Raw genomic sequence first — 23327 nt, 5'->3', positions numbered from 1 at the left:
GTTATTCCAGGCAAAGGACACCGGGCATGAACTGAACAAGCCACGATCAAGCTCAGCACATAATGATGAAATAAATATGCACACGGCAACGGTTTTCCAAAGAGATTTCTCTGAATTGCAATTTAGTAGCTATTACAGGGGAAGGGAGAGTGTTTTAAGTTAATTTTATGAGTCAAAAAATCTTTTTTAAAAAATGGACACAATCTCACTGGTGTACTCTCATGATTATCTCAGATGTTCTAGAAGCAACACAAAATTGCACAGATTGGCCCTAAACATAGGAAATGTACTGCCAAGAGCTCTGGGTTTTCAATTTTACTCGTTAATGGCACATTTTATTTGGTCCCACAGCACTAAGTCTTAATTATCTTTCAACAACTATAAAATGTGTCTGTGCACATGAAGACTTGAGGTGAACATGGTGCTGTGTCCTTGCATAACTTATACCAGGGTGGACAGGAAATGAACTTCTACAGTGCAGGGAAGATGGATTAAGGATCCTACCCAGAATCCCCCAAAATGGTGCTGCCAAAGTCTTTCCATCTGTTCTGTACGAAACTGCATGCCAACTAGTTAATAATGTAATAATAATATCATCTCAGCAGCCTCTGAAGGGTTAAGATTCTTACCACCAGAGTAAGAATTGAAAGGCAACGATGTAAAAGGACAGATGAGTTATGAGCTTGCCTGTGGCACTCATTCCACAATGTATGTATCAATAACCTTGAAAACTATGATCTCTAGTTACAGTCAGAAGAGACGAAATGGGGGCCGGAGAGGTGGCTCAGTGGTTAAGAGCACTGACTGCTCTTCCAGAGGTCCTGAGTTCAATCCCAGCAACCACATGGTGGCTCACAACCATCTGTAATGAGATCTGGCGCCCTCTTCTGGCCTACAGATATACATGCAGACAGAATACTGTATACATAATAAATAAATCTTTAAAAAAAAAAAAAAAAAGAGAGAAAGAGAGAGAAGAAATGGTGGAATTCTGGGTCAAAAGACCGTTTTGGAGCCCAAGAAAGCTAACTACAGCTACACAGCCTACTTGTGTATGGACTATATTACTCAGAATGATGACATCAGGAAGAAATATGGAAATCACAGACTTATATCACAGTAGGCTTCGAGAGAAAGAGACTAGCCAGTGCCAGGATGCCTCTTAAACATGCCTGGACACATCAGACGGAGCAGGCTATTAGACAAGCAGGTGTCTGAACTCATCAGTGTTGGCTTATCAACTGCCCTATATCATAAAGCCCCTACATACCCAGAGGCTGCAGCCAGGACACACCCTCCCAGCAACGCCACCTGCCCTGGATACTACCCATTCTTTGTAACACTAACATACACACACACAGACACACACACAGACACCCCCCCCCCACACACACACACACACACTGACTGACCCCATAATAGACACCAATGACAGAAAGGCATTGGTTTCAACATCAAGAGCTCTATATCCCCAGAACAGGTTGTAAGCAAAGGAAAAGGTAACTTCAGAGCAAGCAGAAGCCATAAGCTATTATCCAGGCTCCTTCCTTTCCCTTATAATTCATGTCCTCAATCAAAACTGCCACCCTCACCAGAGATTACATTTGGGAAAAAATAAATAAATAAATAAATAAATCCAAGGTCAAGACTAAAGCACAAGTATGTCAATTTACACCTCCAACCCAGTGGCAACAGTAATACCTGACTCGGATCAGTCCAGACCGAGGCGAGATCTCATTTCTAAAGGAGTTTCCGATCTGGGCAGCAGCAAAAGGCAATTTCCCTTGGTTGAATTCCAAAAGTCGCTTGAAATTCAGGAAAATTCCCTGTGCAGTTTCTGGTCTCAGATATCTATAAAGTTAAATAAGTCAGGCTGTTACAAGTAAATTGTGTCTTTCAATAAAACAAAGTCTGTTACAAGTCAAGTATCACATATATCCTTTCACAGCAAAGTTATGCTTAAGGCCTAAATTAGAAGGAAGGGATTAAATTAAAAGGAAGGGATTCTATCCTGTCTTAAGCAGCAAACACTCCCACAGAACCATGGGGATAGACTAAGAACTTGGGATGGCCACAATGCCATCAGAACTGTCCTTATTTATTTACTCCAGTGGCAAAACACCCACCTCTCTGAGTATCATTATGGTGGTTTGAGAATGGCCCCTAAAGGCTACTAAGTTTGAACACTTGGTCTGCCAAGTTGGTGGAACTATTTGGGAAGGATTAGGAGGCATGCCCTTGTTGGAGAAGCTGTGTCACTGGGGGTGACTTGGAGGTTTCAAAAGACTCAGCCATTCCCAGAGTGCTCTCTGTCTCCAGCTTGTGGTTGGAGATGGGAGCTCTCAGCTGTTCCTGCCACCACACCTTCATGTCACCATCATGGATTGTAATACAAATTCTAATTGGTCTTAACGATAAAAACAGAGTCAGGGTAAACGCTGACAGATCAGAGAGACAAAGGAGCAAGCCACAGCCACTTTTTACCTCACCAACTCCTCAGCCTGGAAAGGGGCGAGCTCCTGTCTTCGCCCGCCTTATATTCCTCTCTCTGCCCAACCATATCACTTCCTGTTTCCTCCTCCCTAGCTCTGGGATTAAAGGTGTGTGCCACCCACCACTGCCTGGCCTCTATAGTTAACTAGTTGTTAGCTCTGCACTCTGGTCTCCAGGCAGGTTTTATTTGTTAGAGCACAAACAAACAATCACCACAGTGGATTCTAGCCCTCTAAAATCTTAAGCTCAATTATACACTCTCTTTTATACGCTGCCTCCTTTGCCCTACTATGCCCTCCCCCTCTTAATCCTATTCTCTTTTTCCCTTTATCTCTCCATAACACTACACTCTATTTCCCCATGCCTCTGTGATTACTCGGATTGTAGTACAATTATTAAAACCTTAAATGCTAATATCCATATATAAGGGGAAAACATGTAGTATTTGTCTTTTTGAGTCTGGGTTGCCTCACTCAGGATTTTTTTCTAATTTCATCCATTATCCATTTACCTACAAATTTTTCTTTTCTTTTCTTCATAACAGCTGTTTAACATTCCACTATGTAAATGTGCCAGGTCTGTGATTTATCTGGAGTTAAGATTTGTACAGGGTGATAAATATGGATCTATTTGCATTCTTCTACATACAGCCATCCAGTCTGACCAGCACCATTTACTGAAGATGCCATCTTGTGTCCAGAGTGTACTTTTGGGTTTTTTTTGTCAAAAATCAGGTGTCCACAGATGTGTGGACTTGTGTCTGGGTCATTAATTGGATTCCACTGACCAACATATCTGTTTTTAATGCCAACAGAATACTGGTTTTGCTACTATGGCTCTGTAGTACAACTTGAAATCTGGGATGGTGACACTTTCAACAGTGCTTTTATTATTCAGTATTGTTTTAGCTATTTTAGGTTTTTTTTTTTTTTGGTTCATGTTTCCATAGAAGCTGAAGATTTTTCTCACTTTCTATGAATTGTGTTAGAATTCTGATGGGGATTGCATTGAACTTGTACAGTGCTTCTGGTAGGATGGCCATTTTCACAATATTAATCCTGATCCATGAACATGGGAGATCTTTCCATCTGCTGGTGTCCTCGATTGCTGTCCTCAGTGTCTTCTTAATGTTTTTATTGTACAAGTCTTCCACTCACTTGGTTATTTATTCCAAGATGTTGGGTTTTGAGGCTACTGTGAAAGGTGCTATTTCCTGGATAATTTTCTCAGTGTTTTCTATTTGTATATAGAAAGGCTACTGATTTCTATGTGTCAACTTTATAGCCTGTTATTTTGCTGGATGGAAGTGTAGAAATTTCCTGGTGAAGTCATTAGGATCTTTTAGGGACAATAACACTAAAGGCCTTTTGAAAAAGCATATGGAAACCTACTACTGTAGAAGCTTCCTTTTAAAAAATGTATATATAATCAACATTTAATGAGAGAGACAATGCCCCAACTAGATGTCTTATGCTACCAGTGTCTAGATGGGTTATATTTGGTTGAGTAACTGGCCAGAGGGTCCCACGAATCTCCCCAAATATCACAAGCTATTTCAAGACTATTGGTTGTTCTCCACAACCTGACAATCAGGTCCTTTTGCTAAAGACACAACTTACGTCATCAAACATGGAGAAACTGAGCTGGTACCCAACTAGAAGCTTCACTCCTACTAACCAGCATTCACGGTAGCGGAAGGTACTCTGCGTGGTACCGGAGAAGAATGGCAATGATCCATATTACACAAATACAAACACTGCAACCCGCAACGGCAATCCGCCTGCAGGACACACTAGTCCAATAGTAGCACACATGTTCAGGATAACCAGCCACCTTGTTTCTTTAAGTCAGATCACAGCCCACTTCAGGAGGTGAAACCATACTGGGTCCTGCTAAAGTGCCCAAGAACCTGAGACTATGGAGGAAACAGGCCTAGGGGAAACCTAATACTGTGATTATACTAAAGGGAGGTCAAAATAAAACCACTGATCATTACTCCTAATGACATATTGGTTTGCCCACACATCAGGGCATTCAACCCTCCTTAGAGAAGCTTCTTTCAGAGGATGGTAATTAACACAGGATCCACAACTGGACCATGTGCAGAGTGAGAGACTCTGGGGCACTCAGTCCTAATTGGGATGGTTTCATCATACCCCTCCCCCTCAAAGCTCACGGATTTGTGTGGAAGAGAAGATAGAAAGATTAAGAAAATCTTTTTAGTTTAAAAAAAATGGTTGCCTTTCTCATGGTCTCTTATTACAACAACAGAAAAGTAACTAATACAACCAATAAGGCCTCTCTGGAACAATCATTTAGATGGAGGCAGATGCCAAATTTAGTTCCTTCTGAAATAAGACCCATGTCTAAGCATACTGGCTTGAAAGCTGGCCTACAAAACAAGGATTCTGATTTCATTGTGGCGTCTTCATACACAAATGCTACTTCACTGTTTCTGTTTATCCTTTCTCCCTCTGCTCTTCCTCATCCCCCTTCCTCACCCCACTCTCGACGGTTCCCTCGCCAGCTCCACTCCTTCCTTCCGCCTCTACTTTCTTATCATGTGGACGCCATTACTCCTTTTATTTTCCTGCCTCCAGCTCCCTATGATCTTTCCCTCCCGCATGGCTAAGTGCACCTCTCCTCTTCCTTCCTTCCTTCCTTCCTTCCTTCCTTCCTTCCTTCCTTCCTTCCTTCCTTCCTTCCTTCTTTCCTTCCTGGTTTATTTATTTTATGTATATGAATGTTTTTCCTGCATGTATGTGCACCACATACATGAAGCACCTTCAGAGACAGAAGAAGGCATCTGGTCTGCTGGAACTGGAATTACAGATAGTTGTGAGCTGCCTGGGTGCTGGGAACTGAACCCAGGTCCTCTGCAAGCACAGCCAGTGCTCAGTCATTAGCCAAGTCGGGTCACTTTCTCCCATCTTTGTATTCTATGCATTGAATTCTCAACCAGGTATTTTTGTATTTCTCTATCTTAAAGATAATGTCCTGCGAATACAGCTGTCCTAGGTATTTCTACTTTTTACTAACATACTTAATTGTGTTTCCTTTCATTTATTTCTTTAAGTGTCCTGTATCCTAGTTAGTTTCTCTTGCTGTGATAAAACAGGATGACCAAAGTAATTTAGGGAGGAAAGGGTTTATTTCCCTTATACTTTCACAGCACTGTTCATCACTGAAGGAAGTCAAGACAGGAACTCAAACAGGGAAGGAACCTGGAGGCAGGAGCTGATGATGCAGAGGCCATGGAGGAGTGCTGCTTACTGGCTTGCTCATTATGGCTTGCTCAGTCTGCTTTCTTATTGAACTCAGGACAACCAACCCAGGGGATGGCACCATCCACAGTGGGCTGGGCCCTCCTCCACCAGTCACTAATAAAGAAAATGTCGTATAGCCACATCTTATTGAGGCATTTTCTCAGTTGAGGCTCCCTCTTTGCAGAGACCTCTAGCTTGTGCCAAGGTGACATAAACAAGCCAGCATAGCCTGAAGGTGGCTCACTGGGAAGTACACTGGCTGACACAACTATGAATCTGAGTTCAGTCATTGGTGGAAAGAGTTAACCCCTACAATTCCAGTGCTGTGGCACATGTGCCCCTATTCCCAGAATAAACTAATAAACGCACAAAGAAAAAAGAAAGACTGATTTAAAGAACTATTTTCTTAAATCACCCGGAATGAAGAGTGAGTCAGAAGGTCTGCGCCATGTTAGGGCTCTGTAGGGTCCCCAGCTTTGCTTCATGTAGAAAAGCTACCTTTCAAGAATGTGGGCTAGACATTCTCCAGCATGGTGGGCCAGTCAGTAGATCTACTTAGATGTAGTTAAAGTGAAATAAATGTTGAAATTCAATCCTCAGACGCACTGGCTTCTCTCCAAGTGAGAAAAAGCCATACATGACTAGTGGCTATAAGGGACAGTATGGTGCAGGGTCCATAAACTGCACTGGACAGACTTCATCATTTCTAAAGTATTTACATACAATAACATAAAAAAGCAATCATCTCTCTCTGGCCCTCCTGTCCTATGAAGCTCTTACTGGAAGGTATGATGATCATGGGCTTCTGTACTTATTTAATAACAAACGCAACCCCACTATAAAAGGGCAGCCTTTCTCCTTGGCACTGAGTTTTGCCTTTTATTACAGGTAAGTGTGTTAGATAAGCAGATAAATAAAAACAATACATACCCAGGCATATTTCCTCCAGGCCCGATGAAGGTCTTGAACATTAAATTAAAAGGTACTGGAGGAGACAGGTCATTGCCAGTAGTGGGAGACTTTACATTATAGTTTACAAAAAGATCCCCAAGTTCTTGTTGTCCGTAGTTATCAAGCTGAAGGACACACAAAGAAAACAATTAGTGTGGAAACTAGAGAACAAGGTGCAAGGTCAAGTGCTTGCTAGACACCGCTGCGTCCCATCCCGCTCCAGCCAGACTAACGCAGAAGTCCCCAGCCCAATCATATGACCAGGAAACATCCCCACTAATGAGGAAAAGGCCTGCTTGGGGAAAATGGCTGACTCCGGGTCTGAGACCTGAAACGAACAAAATGAGCCTGCAATTATCTCGTCACACCAAAGAGCAAGGAAGCGATCGATCAGAGTACCGAGCTGTACGGGGGACTCACTGATGCTCCTGACAGCTCAGCCGGGCAATTCCACCCTCAGGAAGCCTAATGGTTCAGTTACAGAAAAGCATCAAAGCTTAGCTTCTTTTTCTTTGTTTTTTCAAGACAGGGTTTCTCTGTGTCATTTTGGTGGCTGTCCTGGATCTCACTCTGTAGACCAGGCTGGCCTCGAACTCACAAAGATCCACCTGGCTCTGTCTCCTGAGTTCTGGGATTAAAGGTGTGTACCACCACCACCCGGCTCTAAAATGTGTAGCCCATGCTGGTCTCAAACTTGTGATCCTCCTTCCTCCGCCTCCTTCTGCAAATCCTACCAGCGTACGTCACCACAACCAGCTGCTTAACTTCTAAATAAGAACAGAGAAAGGCAGGAGACCAACGAGACAGACAGATGGGAACTCACTGTTTCCATTTGGGCTTTATGAAAACGACGGTTTGTGCACTTTTGGATGGATGTAAGGACTCAACAAATAGGTTAAAAAATAGGATGGAGGCATGAATCAAACACGAATTCTCAATTTTCTTTGTAATTGGTAAGGGAAGTTCCCCTATTTTCTTTAATCAAAAGCACCAGCAGAGGACAAGATCATTTTGAAACCCTCGTCATCCAATGGGCCTGGGCCCCGGTCACCGGTGAGTGCCCCACAAAGATGACCACAGAACTTCAGAAATGCACTTACTAAATGCCCAAACTAATGATAATACAAACAGAGATGAACACAGTCAGGACAAGGTGAACAGTGACTACATTTCTGATATTACATGTATTCATGTTTCACAAAGTGAGAAAACTAACTTCAAGGAATTATAAGGGATTTTTCACCTTTCAAGTATATTTTCTAATTATATATATACTTTTTTACTTTTTTGCAATAAAAAAGTTTTAAAACTGATTTTGCTACATGCAGAGATAGGCTGGCAAAGACTGAGGGGCGAGCAAGGGAAGTAAGTTTGCTGTTGAGGCCACACACACACACACACACACACACACACAAATACACACGGACGGACGGGGACAAGGGAAGCAAGTTTCAACTGCTGAGTCCGCAGAAGGGAAAGAGCTCCTCCCACCGGAGGTCAATCTGCACTTCCGAGGACTCTCACGATTCCAGTGGCAGGAGACTCACTGACACGAGGCGCAGCATCACCTCGATGTGTTCCACACCAGGTGGACTTCCAGTGAACCACAGAGGCCATTTCTGAGAACTACATCAGCTCCCACCTCTCACTCTTCCCTGAGTATTTTATAGATAACAACAGCAACAAAACTCACTGTTCTCGCTATGAAAAGTCTAGTGCTCGAACTGAATCACAGCTCACCAGATCAGCCACACTCAGTTCTCAAAGCTGACTTCACTTGGAAATGAAATCAACAGGTAAGATCAAAGACACGCTCCAATGGCATGCACATGGCAATATCCTTAGTAATTCTGCATGGGAAATAAGGGGGGGGGGCAGGCATGGTGGTGCACGCCTTTAATCCCAGAGGCAGGCAGATTTCTGTCAGTTCAAGGCTAGCCTGGTCTACATACTGAGTTCCAGGACAGCCAGGGCTACAGAGTGAGAGACCCTGTCTCAAAATAAAATAAAATAAACCAGGGACAATGAGAGGCATCTTTCATTTCCTTTAAACACATGTTAAGCTGTTGAAAGAGGAAGGAAATAAAATAAATGAGCACGTGAGGACTGAGGACACAGGCAGAGTTCTGTCCCCAGCACTGGAAAGAACAAGCAGCTCTAACGGCATTCTAATGAAACACTGACATTAGAGCGACCGCTCCCAACAGGGACAAGTTACACGTCACAGGGACTGAAATAAACTACGGATGAGTCAACAACGAGATTAACGAAGTTTTTAATTTAAATAAAGAAGAAAATCTCACATCTAAGATTGGAAGGCGAAGCTAATTATCACAGAGAAAAATCTGCACGCTTGAAACAAAAAAGGGTAAGGGTAGCCAAGAATCGAGCAATTTCCATGAAAGAAAGGCAAAATGTTAAACTGGACACAGCGGCTTGTACCCATAATCCCAGAACTTAAAAGGCTGATGAGGAATCACAAATTCAAAACAACAAAACAAAGCACCCAAAGGAGGGTGGGTGGGGTGGTTCAGTGTGCTGTGGTACTTGCCACAAGCCTGGAGGCCCCAGTTCAGCCCCAGCGGGGATCTACACGGTGAAAGGAGAGAAGCGACTTGACTCTCTCCAGCTGCCCTCTGGCCTCCACACCTGAGCCAGCATGTGCTAACCCTTCCCTCACAAGATGAAGAAATAAACGAAGGAAACGAACGAACAAATGTTTCAAAGTTCTCTACTCAGTTTCAGGTAGGTCAATGGAATGAAACGGGTTTTAGAGCTAGATATGATGGCTCAATGCTTGTAATCCTAACAACTGAGAGGCTGAGGCAGGAGGATCACTTCAAGCTGGAGGCCAGCTTGGACTACACAGTGAGATCTATGCTGACTGAAAGACAAAGGAAAGAAAAAAGGGAAAGTTAAAAACACGACTGTCTGTTGTGAGGCAGAGAAGAAAACTGAAGGTGTGCTACACGGGACTTCATGACTGAACAAGGTGTAAGACCAATTTAGAGCCGGGCGGTGGTGGCGCACGCCTTTAATCCCAGCACTCGGGAGGCAGAGCCAGGTGGATCTCTGTGAGTTCGAGGCCAGCCTGGACTACCAAGTGAGTCCCAGGAAAGGCGCAAAGCTACACAGAGAAACCCTGTCTCGAAAAACCAAAAAAAAAAAAAAAAAAAAAAAAAGACCAATTTAAAGAGTACTTTGTGGAACTGCTGACAGACTCGGAAGACACCGGGGGTGCACACACGGGGTGTTCTGATGTCCCCAAACATCTTACCTGGGCCAAGACACTTTCCATCTCTGACTTCTTCTCAGCAGAACACTTCTTGTCAGACATCAATTTCTGTAAATGAGCTGGAAGAACAGCGTTGCTAAGCATCAGTTCCCGTCAATAACAACAACAAAAAAAAAGAGCACATTTCGAGTTCCAATGCTGGGCAATTAAAAACGAATCTGAAGTTAGTGTTCTTATTTCTATTAATCCATAGACGGTTTTGTAGGGGTGGTCTCATGTCTCCAGTTTTCTCTTGTGCTGATGAAACCCAGGGCCTTAAACACGCTAAGCAATCTATTACTGAGCTACAGCCCCAGCCCATAACAATGTCTTGATCACTTGCTGATTAGAAAAATTATTATCTGAATATAATTAATCTGTTGGGGACTACATAACATAAAGAACTTGATCTGTATGTTTAACCTGAGTATTTTATAATTATATCCAATATTTTAAAAAAAGATGAGGAAAAAAAAGGGTTCAACCTTTGTTTTGAGCAAGTGCAGGAAAGAGACGCAGACCCATACCTTTCAGGAGGTGGTCAGCTCGGAAACACTCTCCGTTCTTCACATCCTTTACCATGAAGTCAGCAAATTTGTCTACGTGGCCAGAGGTCCTAAATCAGTAAACACCAACCTGTCACTCTCATTCAAATGAATATAGGATATCATCTTAGAAGAGGAGCCCTATAATATGTCTACCCAGAGTCTAGAGCCATGTATGTCCAAGATGGAAACTCCGTATCTAGAGTAACCATGCATCCATGACAGATAGACATGGGTCCTGAGAAAACTCTCTCATCCCCTCTGCAAAAAGAGATTAGCTAGATTATATACGTTTACAAACTGTTTAAGGCTGTATGACATTTCAGGATAATTCATGCTCTGTTATTATTATATATTATTATTCATTATTAGTAGCCATCTAAGCAGAGGCCAAAGTCATCAGGAATTTGATGAGCCAAGAATCCAGCACAGCTCAGCACAGATCCTGACCTATACTGACATTACTATTGTCTTTACAGTTACTGGTAATGGGACAAATAGCTCACTGAGTTCAGCCAGGTCTTACAGGCCTCTCAAACAGGGATGCCTCTCATCTCAGTTGACTGTGATTATTAAGAGCTCCTTGAAAAGGCTAATAATAAAAACTGCCATCTTACCAGACAACCTTAAACGTTAATAAAGATGCGACACAGAGTGGTAAGAATTCCTCTTGCATGGTTAGAAACCCTACCCTACTTTCAATAATCTTAAACACTCACCTTTGCATTGAAACTTTAATACATAAAGCATAGGTGAGAATACCCGTCACACTAACAATTCATGCCATGGAAACACTCACGGGTATATCCAAAAGTGTGCCTATCTGAACACAAGTCAGAAACACTTGAAATACCTATGGTATGTCACTAACTAAATCATGTTACATTCATAAAACAGAACACTATGCTGTCATCAAAAAAATGTTTTTTAAAATTAAAATTATTCATTCGCTGTACATAGCCGGGTGTGTCTATGTATGTGGCTGTATGTAGGAGTCAAGTCACCCTCTATACCATGTAGTGCTGAGGAATTAAACTCAGGTTGTCAAGTTTTAGCAGCAAGCACTTTTACCTGCTGAACCATCTCAATAGTTCCAAAAATGCTTACGACAGATTGAACTCCGTAAGTAAATGCTCACCTACACTGCCTGAAGAAATGCAATGTGCTGGTCATATTCAAATAAAAACAGGAACGTATAGAAGAATGGAAGGACAAACAGCAATTTTAAGGTGGCTATCTGGGAGCAGCAGGTATGTTTTTCACTGATTTTCTAAACGAGCACAGACAGTTTTTATAATAAAAAAATTATTATTATTATTATTATTATTTTATAAGCAAAAACTGTTAACTTTTAAAGGCTTCTCCCATCAAAGCAGAACCTCACTTTAAAACTGGCTCAGGGGTGAGCATGGTGCAGTCAATCTCCAGGATCTGCTCCTCCTGGATAAAGTGCTGCCTCCAGGTCTGGATGATGTTGTTCTTCAAAGCACATCCCACTGGCCCGAAGTCGTACAAACCACTGACACCTGTGAGGAAGGAGACGTTAATGCGGGCTCTTCCTGGTACTCTCACACCCATGTGCTGCCCAGCGCAAGACCTCTGCACCAGAGCCCTACCTACAGCTGCCTGACAGAGGGCACCCTAAACGCTCTCTCCACTCTCTCTGTGTCATAATTTCATGGAGGGTTAGCCCCAAGTTCCACTAACCGAAGCCACAGATACAGGGGCAGGGCGAAAAGCAGACTGCAGTATGTGTAGAGAACAAGCCACACTGGCAGAGAACAATGATCTAAGGGCCAGCACTGCATTCTCTTTTTTATTATAGGTACTTGGGCTGGTATTTAAACCCCAGGAGGTAAAACATTCAAAGATGTGCTTAGCCAAAGCCAGGTAAGTTTCAGTGACAGAGTACCATAAGCTGATTACCACCAAGGATCGCTGTTGGACACAGGGAGCTAGCTCTACATTTAATCGGTGGGCCCTCATACAGCACCCAGAAAAATGTGTGTCATCTTCTTGCCGAAGAACACTTTCCCTGGCTGAGGACTGTGTATGACTGAGGGTCCTGTGAGGAAGGGCAGCCAGGCCATGAGCACCACAATAGTGAAGGTCTTAGGAAGAATGCCCCAATGTATAGAGCCACAGGCACAGCAAACACCTAATGTCTAAGCCCAGCAACCCCTACATGCTAAGGAGTCAAAAAAGGCTTTTAAGAAGTCACAGGATGGAGTGAGAGACCTTGGAACACTCAGCCTTTTCAGAATGTTGCCATCAAATCCCTCCCCTCAGGGCTCAGGGAACCCTGTGGAGGAGGAGGAGGCACAAAGAGTCTAAGAACCAGAAGAGATAAAGGACATCAGGAGAACAAGGCCTTCTACACACAACAGGACTGACACACACATGAACTCACAGAGTCTGAGGCAGCATGCACTGGGCCTGCACAGGTCTGCACCAGTTGGGGTCCTAGAGCTGAAAGGAGAAGTGGACGCATGTCCCACCCCTAACCCAGAAACTATCTCCAATTGATAACACTTGCAAATGAAAATTTAGTTTGCTCCAAGGGAGTCTCACTGGGGAAACCAGCTACTCTTAAGGGCAGGCTGCATGTCCAGTGGTAGGTGGCCAGCAGAAAACTAACTCAACACAATCATTGGAGGCTTCTTGTCTCATGATGTCATGCCAGGGCTTTATTCTTTCTTCCTTTTTTAAAATTTAATTTCTCTTTTAACTATATATATTTATATATATAATAACACTACAGGTCCTTTGGGCATACATTATGCCTTCCAGTTTTGCAGTTTTATGGGATTCCAGAGTGTCAATGAGTGGGTCCCTGCTCCTCTGCTTCTCGTGCCTTTTCCTGGGCTCTTTTCCTTCTGTTTGTTTCATTCTATTCTAATTGATTTGCTTTGTTTTATCTCACTACATCTGATTTTATTATTAACCCTCGGGTGCCTGTTTTTTCCCAAGGAGAGACAGAAAGGGGTGGATCTTGAGGGGAAGGGAGGTCAGGAGGACTGGCAGGAGCCGAGGGAAGGAAAAACCGTAATCAGGATCTATTATCCGGGGGTAGGGGTGACTCAGACATTATGCCAAACGTCAACTCCTGCACAACGGAACAGCAAAGTATGTGCCTTCTCTCTATGGGATCTGATACGATTTATCAGTTAGCAAACCAAGCTTGACTAAGCATAGTAAAGCTACTAACACCACCACTGCTCCTTCATCCACCCCTTACCTCCATAAATAGCAAAAGCTTGATCGTAGAAAAACCTCCTCTTCAAAGTATCCTCCATTTTTGCTCTATCTACGATGTCATCTTTGGGCTGCAGCGCCAGCTCCTACAAGAGAGTAACCGAGACGAGTGGGCCAGGACAGGAAGTGGGATCTGAGCCTACACGTCTGAACTTAGCTCACTCCTTAGCAGGAGCCAATATAAAATGCCAAAAGGAGAAAATCTGGAGAGCTGAAGAGGAGCCTCAGTCCCTACAAACACTGTGAGCGACAGGAAAGAAGCTGTTATGGTTTGGATCTTACTGTCCCCCAGTAGAGCTCACTGGAGGCTTGCTCTCTGGCTGACAGTGCAGCTGGAAGATGTGGAAGCATCAGAAGGGTTCTAGGAGAAGGAAGTTAGGTGCTGGAGGCAAGCCTTTGAGGGAACCTCTTCTCTCTCTGTTGTGAGGCGAGTGTTCCTCCCCATGCCATCTGCACCACAGGCCTAAAAGCAACCAGGCCCAATGGGGACTGCAACCTCTGACCCCTTGAGAGGTCACACAAGCCTCTCTTCCCTGGATCCCTCCCAGGTGTCACTCACAGCGATGCAAAGCTGAATCATACAGACACTCGTACTCGTACAGGAAAGATTATGATTAAAGACCACAGAGACTAAGCTAGGAGTCAGGCATGTGGCCCATTCCCATGATCCTAGTATAGAGTGCTGAGGCAGAAGAAGGAGGCGTTTAAGGCCAGCCTGGCTACAGTAAGACTTGGTCTCAAGAAAACAAAAGACCTATTAAGCTTCCTCAGATGCAGATGCTATGAAGCAATTTAAGCAATATCTGAGTTTTTAATGTATTCCTAGTAAGACAACCACTCGAAAACTTCAGACTCAAGGCTCAGGAGACGGCCCAGCTGCTCAGGACCTGCTGACTAACACAGGGGCCTGAATCAGACCCCAACACCATACAGAAACATGGTGTGGTGGCATGTATCTGTAACCCCAGCGCTGGGAGATGGAGACAGGGGATCCCAGGGGCTCACTGGCTGGCTAGGCTTGCCAAATTGATGGACTCCAGGTTCAACGAGACCTTTGTCTCAAAAAATAAAAGGGACAGCAATAGAGGAAGACACCTGACATAGACCTCTGGCCCCTACATGCACAGACAGACAGACACAAAGACAGATACACAACCCTCCCCTACCCCAAAACAAAACAACCTCCCACACACTACTGTAGTGATAACTTTATGATTTAAAAGGTCTAAAGTCAGATATAAGATGGATTATAATAAAACCATTAACTCTAAGTTTAGGAGAATTCTTACAGAGGAATACATGTCTTCTGGAAAATTCGTGTAGCTTATTAAATCTAGGATTTGAAGGAGAGTCCAAGTGGGGGTGGGTTCAGGTAGCTAGGAAGCTTTAGAGAAAATGTTAACATTGTAAGCTGCACTTTGTTCTTGAAATACTGGGGCTCGAACCCAGGGCCTATTGTTAGGCAAGTGCTCTTTTATCACTGAGCTGCACAGCCTTGAGTTGTTCTCTGAAAGCACAAGAAGTCACATAGGCAGAGGAGGAGGAAGAGGCATGCTGACTAAAGACAGATGGTCAAATGGCACTGGTTCAGAAAGCTTTCGAGATCTTTCCTACCCAGAGATTAACCAAAGAAGAACAAGCCCACACCTACTAATGTTTCTATCTTAGCACCCTGAGACTTACCTTTGCTTCCAGAACCCTCTTCCGGGCCTTGAGCTCAGCTACTGCTCTGTCCACATCCACCTGTGGGGCTTTATCTTCTTTCAACTTGCGCACGAGGTCTCCCTGGCCAACACACATTCAAGATTGGCTTCAGAAATCGGGGATACTAGGAATCTATTTTTAAACATGCATTTTAAAAGCATTTGTACACAAATAACAACTTTATCTGTTTATTCTACAGAAGGTTCGTACGAACAGATGAAGGCCTGTGTCCTCAGCAAACACAGTCCAGAAGCCTCTGAATGACTGCACTCACATGGTGTGTTTGTGGGGAGAGAAGAACAGCAGAGATCGTACGGAAATGAATTACTGACACCGAACGTTCAGACAGGTTCCCAGCAGAGCAGACACAGGCAGCTAACGAGAGTCTAATTAGTGACCTCAGAGACACTAAAGAAACTGCCTGAAATGCTCAGAAAAACAGGGTTCAACCCCTCAGGCTGGTAAAGAGACAGAGGCTAACACATTCAACTAGAAGGTAGGGAAAAAAGGAGGGGAAAACATCAAGGGGCAAAATTTGGGAAGACGGCGACTATGGAACGTCTGTAACTGCACGAAGACACTAATGATCAGATCAGGAAGCACAGGAAAATCCAAACACACACACAAAACCCACACCCGAGCAAGCCACGGTAAAACAGGCTGGGGTATAGAGACTCAGCTAAGTGTGAAACCTGGAGCAAGCCGACAATCTCGCTGCACGGTTATCCCCAGCTCCCATGCTGCTCCAGGGCAGCAAGGATTTCAACAGCACCACCAGAGGGCATGCCAAAGGACTGACGGCCACTGCCAGGTACCTCAGGCTGGCAGTGGCCGTGGGTGCTGCAAGCTCAATGTTTTCTCCATCTGCCCTCTCTCAGGAAGCGTCCAGCTGTGCTTCCTGAGCCCCAACATCTGGTCAACGTCAAGTCATCCCGTCTAGCCTCTCCACCGTAGACTACATTGTTCCAGACGGCCAGCTTGTCCCATCTCAAATCATCCAACACTAACATGAAACCGGTCCCCAAATAACCTGACTCACGCCATTTCTCATCCTTAAGCTTTACTTTATAAACTCAAACCATCCTTAGCTTGGTAGCTGTCTCTACCCTGTGTTCAGTGTCCATCTTCCTACCCAAGCTTAACAGCAGCCTGCCACGTTTCCAAAGACTCCAACCTGGCTGCCCCAAAGCTGTCCCAGTAGAAGCTGCTGCTTCTGCCATGTCCACAAGGGCTAAGATGGCAGCCATGTTTTCTTCCCTCCTAAGATCCTGGGCCATGGAGGGCTCCTGAGCACATTCTCTTCTGGCTCTCTAAGTCCTCACTCCCCGCTTCATTCCTGACAGCCTCTTCCAGAAACAATGTTCCCTAGAACACCCCAGGCAGAAAGTGAAAGCCAAACAAAACCCAACAACACTGGAACCTGAGGCCAGCTGTTTGAGTCAGTTCAGAAGCGTTTTCCCACAGCCCCGGCGCATGTTCCAGGAATGAGCACACTAAAATAGGATACAAAGGTGATGCCTTGTTTTGTGGGCAATTTTCACAAAGTGGTATTTGCTGGTTGAGAAAAAGCTGTGCATTATTTGAAAAACCAAAGTATTAATGGCAATGCTGCTGTTATCTATGCAAACAACACAGCATGCCTTTGCCAGGGCACACGTACACACACCAACACGGTATGCCTTTCCAGGGCACACAGACACACAACACGGTATGCCTTTCCAGGGCACACATACAGCAATGGAAGCATGGTAAATGTGGGCAGTGGCTTAAGCATCTGCTCACTTCATCACCGCTCCCAAGAGATACACTAGGAGACTACAGGAAAATGGGTAGAAGAGTTTAAAATGCACCCCCCAAGTCTCTTTTGGTCTTTTAAGGTGCAGGTATTCAGTGGCCAGTCTACTTGCTGATTGGTTTCCTCCAGCACCCACCCACACTTGGGGGCTTCTGTGTGTGCAGTGAGTGAACCTGGCCTGAGATGCATCAAGGACTCCACTAGAAGCCCTGTTCCTGAGTGGAAGCTTACAACAGACACACACACAAAAGCTGAGTGTGACACGGGAATGGTTAACACAGAGCATCACCCCCAAGGGATCACATCCTCAGTGACCCTTCTGGGATACACCCATGTCACACTCAGCAGAAAACAAGGAACTGTTTCCTCACCTTCAGAAAGTGCTGGTTTTACACACGTGGCTGACTAGTAGAGCCTTGACAGGGTCAAGGAGCCCATCTTAGATTTCCAAATGTTTTATACTACTGAGAAAACTTCATAAACTTTTCATTTGCCCTTTGTAGCTTAAGCAAGAAATTTAAGTCACTCTTGGCTCAGAAAAACCAAAAAAGACACAAGGCTCCTCACATCCTCACACTGTCTCTAAGAATCGGGTTTCTGTGTCCCTCATTCATGACAGGGACAGACCCAAGAAGGAAATTTGAAAGTCTTTTCTGTTACCTTCTTGAATTTAGAAGATATGAATTTTCATACATAGGTTCAAAATGCCAACAAACTAACAGTCTAAGAAAACAAGTACACTGCCGGCCAACAGTGGCTTGAGAACCAGCGTTCCAACGGTGTGCAATTCAGAAAGATGCATTTACTAAGTCCATACTGCGTGCTGGGGGCAGGAGGTACAGCACTTTACATAAACTCATTTTCATGTTCAAAACTTTTCTCTGCACTAAATGAAGACACTTGGCTACTGAAGGTTAAATAATCACTTGCCTAGAGTCACCAGCTAAGACAGCAAGGTCACAATCCCAACTTTGGAGATGTCGCTTTAGAGCCTGCATTCCCAATGACAAGGTTAAATTGCCACCACTGTGTTTAATCCTCAAACAAAACACACACACACACACACACACACACACACACACACAGGCATGGGTATAAAAAAGCCCACACAGGAACTCTTCAAAGCTTCTCCTATACTGATAATTATTAAGTTCCTCCTCCTCGGCCTTAAAAAAAATTACCCTACTATAGTTAATCTGTTAGAGCTTCAAGCCACACTCACATCCTCAAATCCAGAGAGTGAAACCAAAACCTCATTCAATGGCTCCACCACCTCTAGATCAGGTCTGCCACTTCCAAAGATATAACCCCCAAATTTTTGTTAAGACAGAGCCAAGAAGCTTTTTGTTTGTTTGTTTTTCAGACAGGATTTCTTGGTGTAGCCCAGGCTATCCTGGAACTTGCTCTGTAGACCAGGCTGGCCTCAAACTCAAGAGATCAGGCTGCCTCTGCCTCCTGAGTGCTGGGATTAAAGGCGTGCGCCACCAAGCCTAGCATTTTGTTTCTGGTTTCTTGGGGGGGGGGGGGGCTTGTTGTTTTTTAATGAGAAAGGCAATCTTGGTAACAACGAACAGGTAAACTGTGATGTACGATGCTGTACCCTTTGAAGTACTAAGCAAGGGTAGTGGTGGAGGTCAAGGCAGAGACAGTGGACAGAGAGAATGGGAAAAGGAGACCGTGAACACAGCAAGAAGCCTGTTGGTGGCTTTTCCAGGACTGTTGGAGACAGCAGTCCAAACCCAAGACAGAACTTCTAGAAAAGCTTGTGGACTCAGGGCCCCCTTGGGTACCCTCAGGAGTGGGATCCTGGGGTCACCTGCTCCCCTCTCCAGCACATACCACCACACCAGGCTTGTTTCATGGATGCTGGAGATGGAACTCAGATGCTCATGACTCCTAGGCAAGCACTTTACTGACTATGACTAAGCCATTTCTCCATCCTAGGGCTCCTCTTGAACCAGCAAAAATCACCAAGAATAAGAGCTTTTCTGTGAGTTATTTCTCCACAGCCAGTTCCTGACTTAAGATGACTTAACTAACAAATTTTCTTTTACTTATTTATGTCCATTAGTGTTTTGCACCCATGTATCTGTGTGGCAGTGTCAGATCTTGGAGTTACAGACAGTTGTTAGCTGCCATGTGGGTGCTGGGAATTGAACCTGGGTCCTCTTGAAGAGCTGTCAGTGCTCTTAACCACTAAGCCATCTCTCCAGCCCCCAAATTTCCAACTCACTAGAGAGTGTACTTTGAATTTTGAGCTTCTACTGTTTTCTAGGCCAGAGATATATAGGATCTCTCGTGATACTGGGCAGCAGCAGTAAGCCATAGCTCCCAAGTAGCCAACCGATCAGAGGGGTAAACAAGACACTCTACGACGGCCTGGTTGCTAAGCTAGATGTTCTTAGGTAAATCAGGTGTTATCAGGCAGTTTCAACTTACACTATTCTCAGAGTACAAAGAGTCTGCCAGGACACAACCCCACTGTGGACAGGGGAACACTTGTATTACAAAATAAAATGGAAATTTTAAAAAGTTAACTAAAAATTTAAAAAAGTATTTAAAATGAAAAAAAAAACTCGATTTAACATGAACATCATTCTGAAAATAGAGCTATTTTCAAAAGTAAAAAAATAATAGTTTTATAATGATTTTGCTAATCTCTTAAATTCTAATTTATCAAAGACAGATTATCATATATGCTGCTATTGAGAAATACTTTTGGGGTAAAGTCTATTAAGGAAATCATACATAATTGGAAAAGAAAGAATTCTGAAGGTCTTTTTCAGGTTATTGTAGAAATTCCTCTTTGACCAAAACTCTGACAGGCAGTAGTTTCTTGGAAGTGATTTCAAAAGGCCCAGTGAGAGAGAAGGCTCCGCCAGGAAGGGCATGCTGACAAGCCTAACAGCCTGAGTGTGATCCCTGGGGACCCACAATGGAAGGACAGAACTTACTGCTGCAAGACTTCCATACACAATAACAAACATTCAAAAAGAAAAATGGTATCCTTGAGATTGTCCTGATCTCCAAACAAGCATGTGGCATGCATGTGTACACACATACACAAAATAAGTAAGAATGTAAAAGATTAATTTTTCAAGTGATTTCAAAGGGTTAGACAGCTCAGTTGGTGGTATGCATGTCTAGCATGCAGACAGACACCTGGAGTTCAATCCCCAGCATCTCTCTGTAACACAGAAGGGCAATCCCGGCACTAGGGAGGTGGAAGCTGCAAGTTCAAGGTCATCCTCCTCTACATGGTGAGTTTGAGGTCAGCTAGGGATACATAAAGCCTTGTCTCTGAGAAAAGAATCTGAGTTTGAGGCCCTATCTCAAAAGAGAACAGAAAGTTATTTCTAACTCACAAACGGCAGCATTGAACTTTTCATATTTGGTTACATAAAGCCAAGAACGTCTCTTAGGACTCTGAAGCGATCTTTACCAGGGCCTGTTTTCATCAGTGTCCTGATCATGTGGAGCCCTCACTTAGCATACAGTACCAAGACTCTGTGTTTGCTAACATCACTACTTATCCCATCAAAAAGTTCTCAGAGCATCATGATGCTGTCAAGCTCAGCTTTCATAGAAACCAGTTTTCTAAAATTTTAGTTTTGTAAAGGCTTGAATTTTATTTGGGGGCACAAGTACTACACGTAATGCCCTCCAAAGTACATGCAGCTATCAAGAACAATCCTTTAATACCTCCCAAAGAGCCACGCCGGAAAGTCTTCAATTGCACAGGGTTCCCAATGGAAATTGGTGAAATGGACAGACTGTATTCCACATTTCCATACATGTCCAAGAAGAAAAAAGTTTAACTAGATGATCTTTAAACTCTTTCCAATGACACTGGGCTCAGTATGACTCAAATTTCCAGACAGTTAATCAACATATATTACTTCTGGAAAATCAGAAAAAGAATACAAACTAACAAATAAATTAACTCAACTATTCAGAAAATATCCTAAAGTACAAAAACAAACAAAAACAAAAAACAAAAAACACCCAATCAAACAAACAAAGCCAACATAACCAATTTAACACAGGACAGAAACGTCACACACAAAAGCCCTCATAATCAAAGCGTCCTGAAGTTAACTAGACCCAGTCTTACTACAGATGGATATTATGTACTGCAGTTCCAGGCTAACGTGGCAGAGGGAGGGGTTTCGAGTGTGAGGTTTTTTTTCCCCAAAATTAGATGTATTCTTTCTAAGGAAGGAGATTTTAAGTTATAGCAAAAACAAAGGAACCACACCTAATTTTATGTGGAGTTGGAAGGTGGATATCCGGAAGGAGACTGAATGTCCAGAACATACAATTAAAAAAAAAAAAAAAGAAGAAGCCCATAGTGAAATTCAAAAGAAAGCCTATTAACTGAGTCAGGCTCAAACCAGAGCAAAGTGACAGAATTTCCTGAAGCTGTAGCAGCTTCGGCTCCAATGAATTATTTCCGAAACAGGATTCCTCCGTCCTTAGCTAGAGGAACGATTGCATCAGGCGCCAGCGCAGGAGCGACCAGACTGGTGTTTACAGCTAGTAGGTCACGGATGCCAGGGCCCTACTGAAAGCTCTGGCTCTCGCTGGGTGTGAGTATCATCCGAAATGCTTTCCTCCTTTGCCCCTCTCGAGTCTGATCTCCACTCAGTGCTACAGGGAAAAAAGAAGTCTGCATTCAATCCCCAGGTCCTCAAGCTAAGAAACCTCCCTTCCCTTCTGCAAAATCACATTTCCAGGTGTTCCGCCCTAAGGATGGATGATGACTTCACCGAGTGGCTCAGTCGGTCCATTTACAATTTCCAGCTCGACGGCTGGCTCCAGACACCCTCTTCAGAAGCCAGAAAAGCTGACAGGAGCGAGGGATCCTGAATTCGCATCAGTCTTGGGGAGTGGGGTAGGTAGAGTTCGACACCTCCCCACAGCCACGTTTCGACCCTATCTTCGGAGCCGATCCTGAGGCTAGCACCGAAGGAAGGACGGTGAAAAGAAGGGATCGCTTCCCAAAGCATCCCCAAGACTAAGGAGAGGAGCATCGGCTCGCGGCTGACCCGGCAACGAGTCAAGAAGACCCAGGCCACCGGGGTGCGCGGGCGGCGGAGCCTGCGGCCGGACCCGGGGTATGCAGCGAGGGCACGAGGCCCGAGGATCGCGGGTGCGTGGCCAGGGGGAGGACCGTCCGGAGGAGGGGGCGCCGCGCGCGGACGCGGGCAGGGGACCGGTACCTGCTGGCGCACGGCTAGCCGCAGTGGGGCCAGCAGCTCCTCGGCGCTGTCCATGCTGCTCCGGGAGGCGGCGGGCTGCGCGGGGACGCTGAGGAGCCGCTGCGAGGCGGGCGCGGCGACGACTCGGGCCGGCGAGGGTAGCAGCAGCGCGGCGCGGGTGGCTCTGAGCAGCGTGGGCAGCCGACAGGGCATGAGCACGCCGCCTAGGCGGTGCGCGGGGCGGCTACGGAAGCGGCGCGCGGCCCGCCCGGTGCATGATGAAATCTTGCAGGCAGGCCGCAGGCGCGCGCAGCCGCACTTTCCGCCAGGCGCGCGCAACCCGCCGCCGCCGCCGCGTCGGCAGCCGCAGATTCGGCACAGCACCCGGAAGGGCACTGACTGGCTCAGGGACGGGAGAAGGTGGACACCGCCGGCAAAGGCTCAGAAGAATAGGCAGCGCGTCTGAGAATGCGGACCTGGCTAGATGCCCGAGCATCTTCAGATCGTAGGCCCAGAAGACGCTCGAGTCGTCCCACTGGAACACACACTCGCTGCTTAGAAGAGTATATAAAGTCACATCAAATAGAGACCTGGAGTTAATAAGCAAGGCACAGTGGTGCACAGCTATAATCCCAGCACTTGGAAGCTGAGGCAAGAGGATCTAGACCAGCGTAAGATACATAGTGAGCCCCCCGCCCCCACACCCTACCCTGTCTCTAAGAAAGAAAGAAAAAAAAAAAAAAACAACGTTGCTCAAGTTCCAATGTTCCTCAGAATATTAATAAGAACTGGGGTTGCTGTTCTTCTCAGGGCATGCCAGTTAACTTGAAAGACGTGGTATGA

At 44.8% G+C, this 23327-nt stretch overlaps 1 protein-coding gene across 2 annotated transcripts in view; it reads right to left on the bottom strand.

Annotated features, from left to right (window-relative positions):
• Positions 1–22840, bottom strand: part of Gars1 (glycyl-tRNA synthetase 1) — a 41201-nt gene extending 18361 nt beyond the window's left edge. Inside the window, exons 1-8 of one of the 2 annotated variants that reach the window (XM_042273360.2) lie at positions 22506–22840; positions 15468–15569; positions 13768–13870; positions 11914–12055; positions 10512–10600; positions 9988–10064; positions 6690–6835; positions 1702–1851 (exon numbers count right to left, since the gene is read on the bottom strand). In XM_042273360.2, the coding sequence (XP_042129294.2) occupies positions 1702–1851; positions 6690–6835; positions 9988–10064; positions 10512–10600; positions 11914–12055; positions 13768–13870; positions 15468–15569; positions 22506–22697 (1001 nt within the window). In that variant the 5' untranslated portion in view covers positions 22698–22840. The remainder of the gene's footprint in view (positions 1–1701; positions 1852–6689; positions 6836–9987; positions 10065–10511; positions 10601–11913; positions 12056–13767; positions 13871–15467; positions 15570–22505) is intronic. The other variant, XM_076566846.1, reaches the window with a different exon arrangement.
• Between the last annotated feature and the right edge of the window lie 487 nt (positions 22841–23327).

The sequence above is a fragment of the Peromyscus maniculatus genome, chromosome 3 (genome assembly GCF_049852395.1).
Source record: "Peromyscus maniculatus bairdii isolate BWxNUB_F1_BW_parent chromosome 3, HU_Pman_BW_mat_3.1, whole genome shotgun sequence".
Taxonomy (NCBI): domain Eukaryota; kingdom Metazoa; phylum Chordata; class Mammalia; order Rodentia; family Cricetidae; genus Peromyscus; species Peromyscus maniculatus.
The sequence above is the reverse complement of the archived record's forward strand: the minus strand, read 5'-3'. Positions and strand labels throughout refer to the sequence as shown.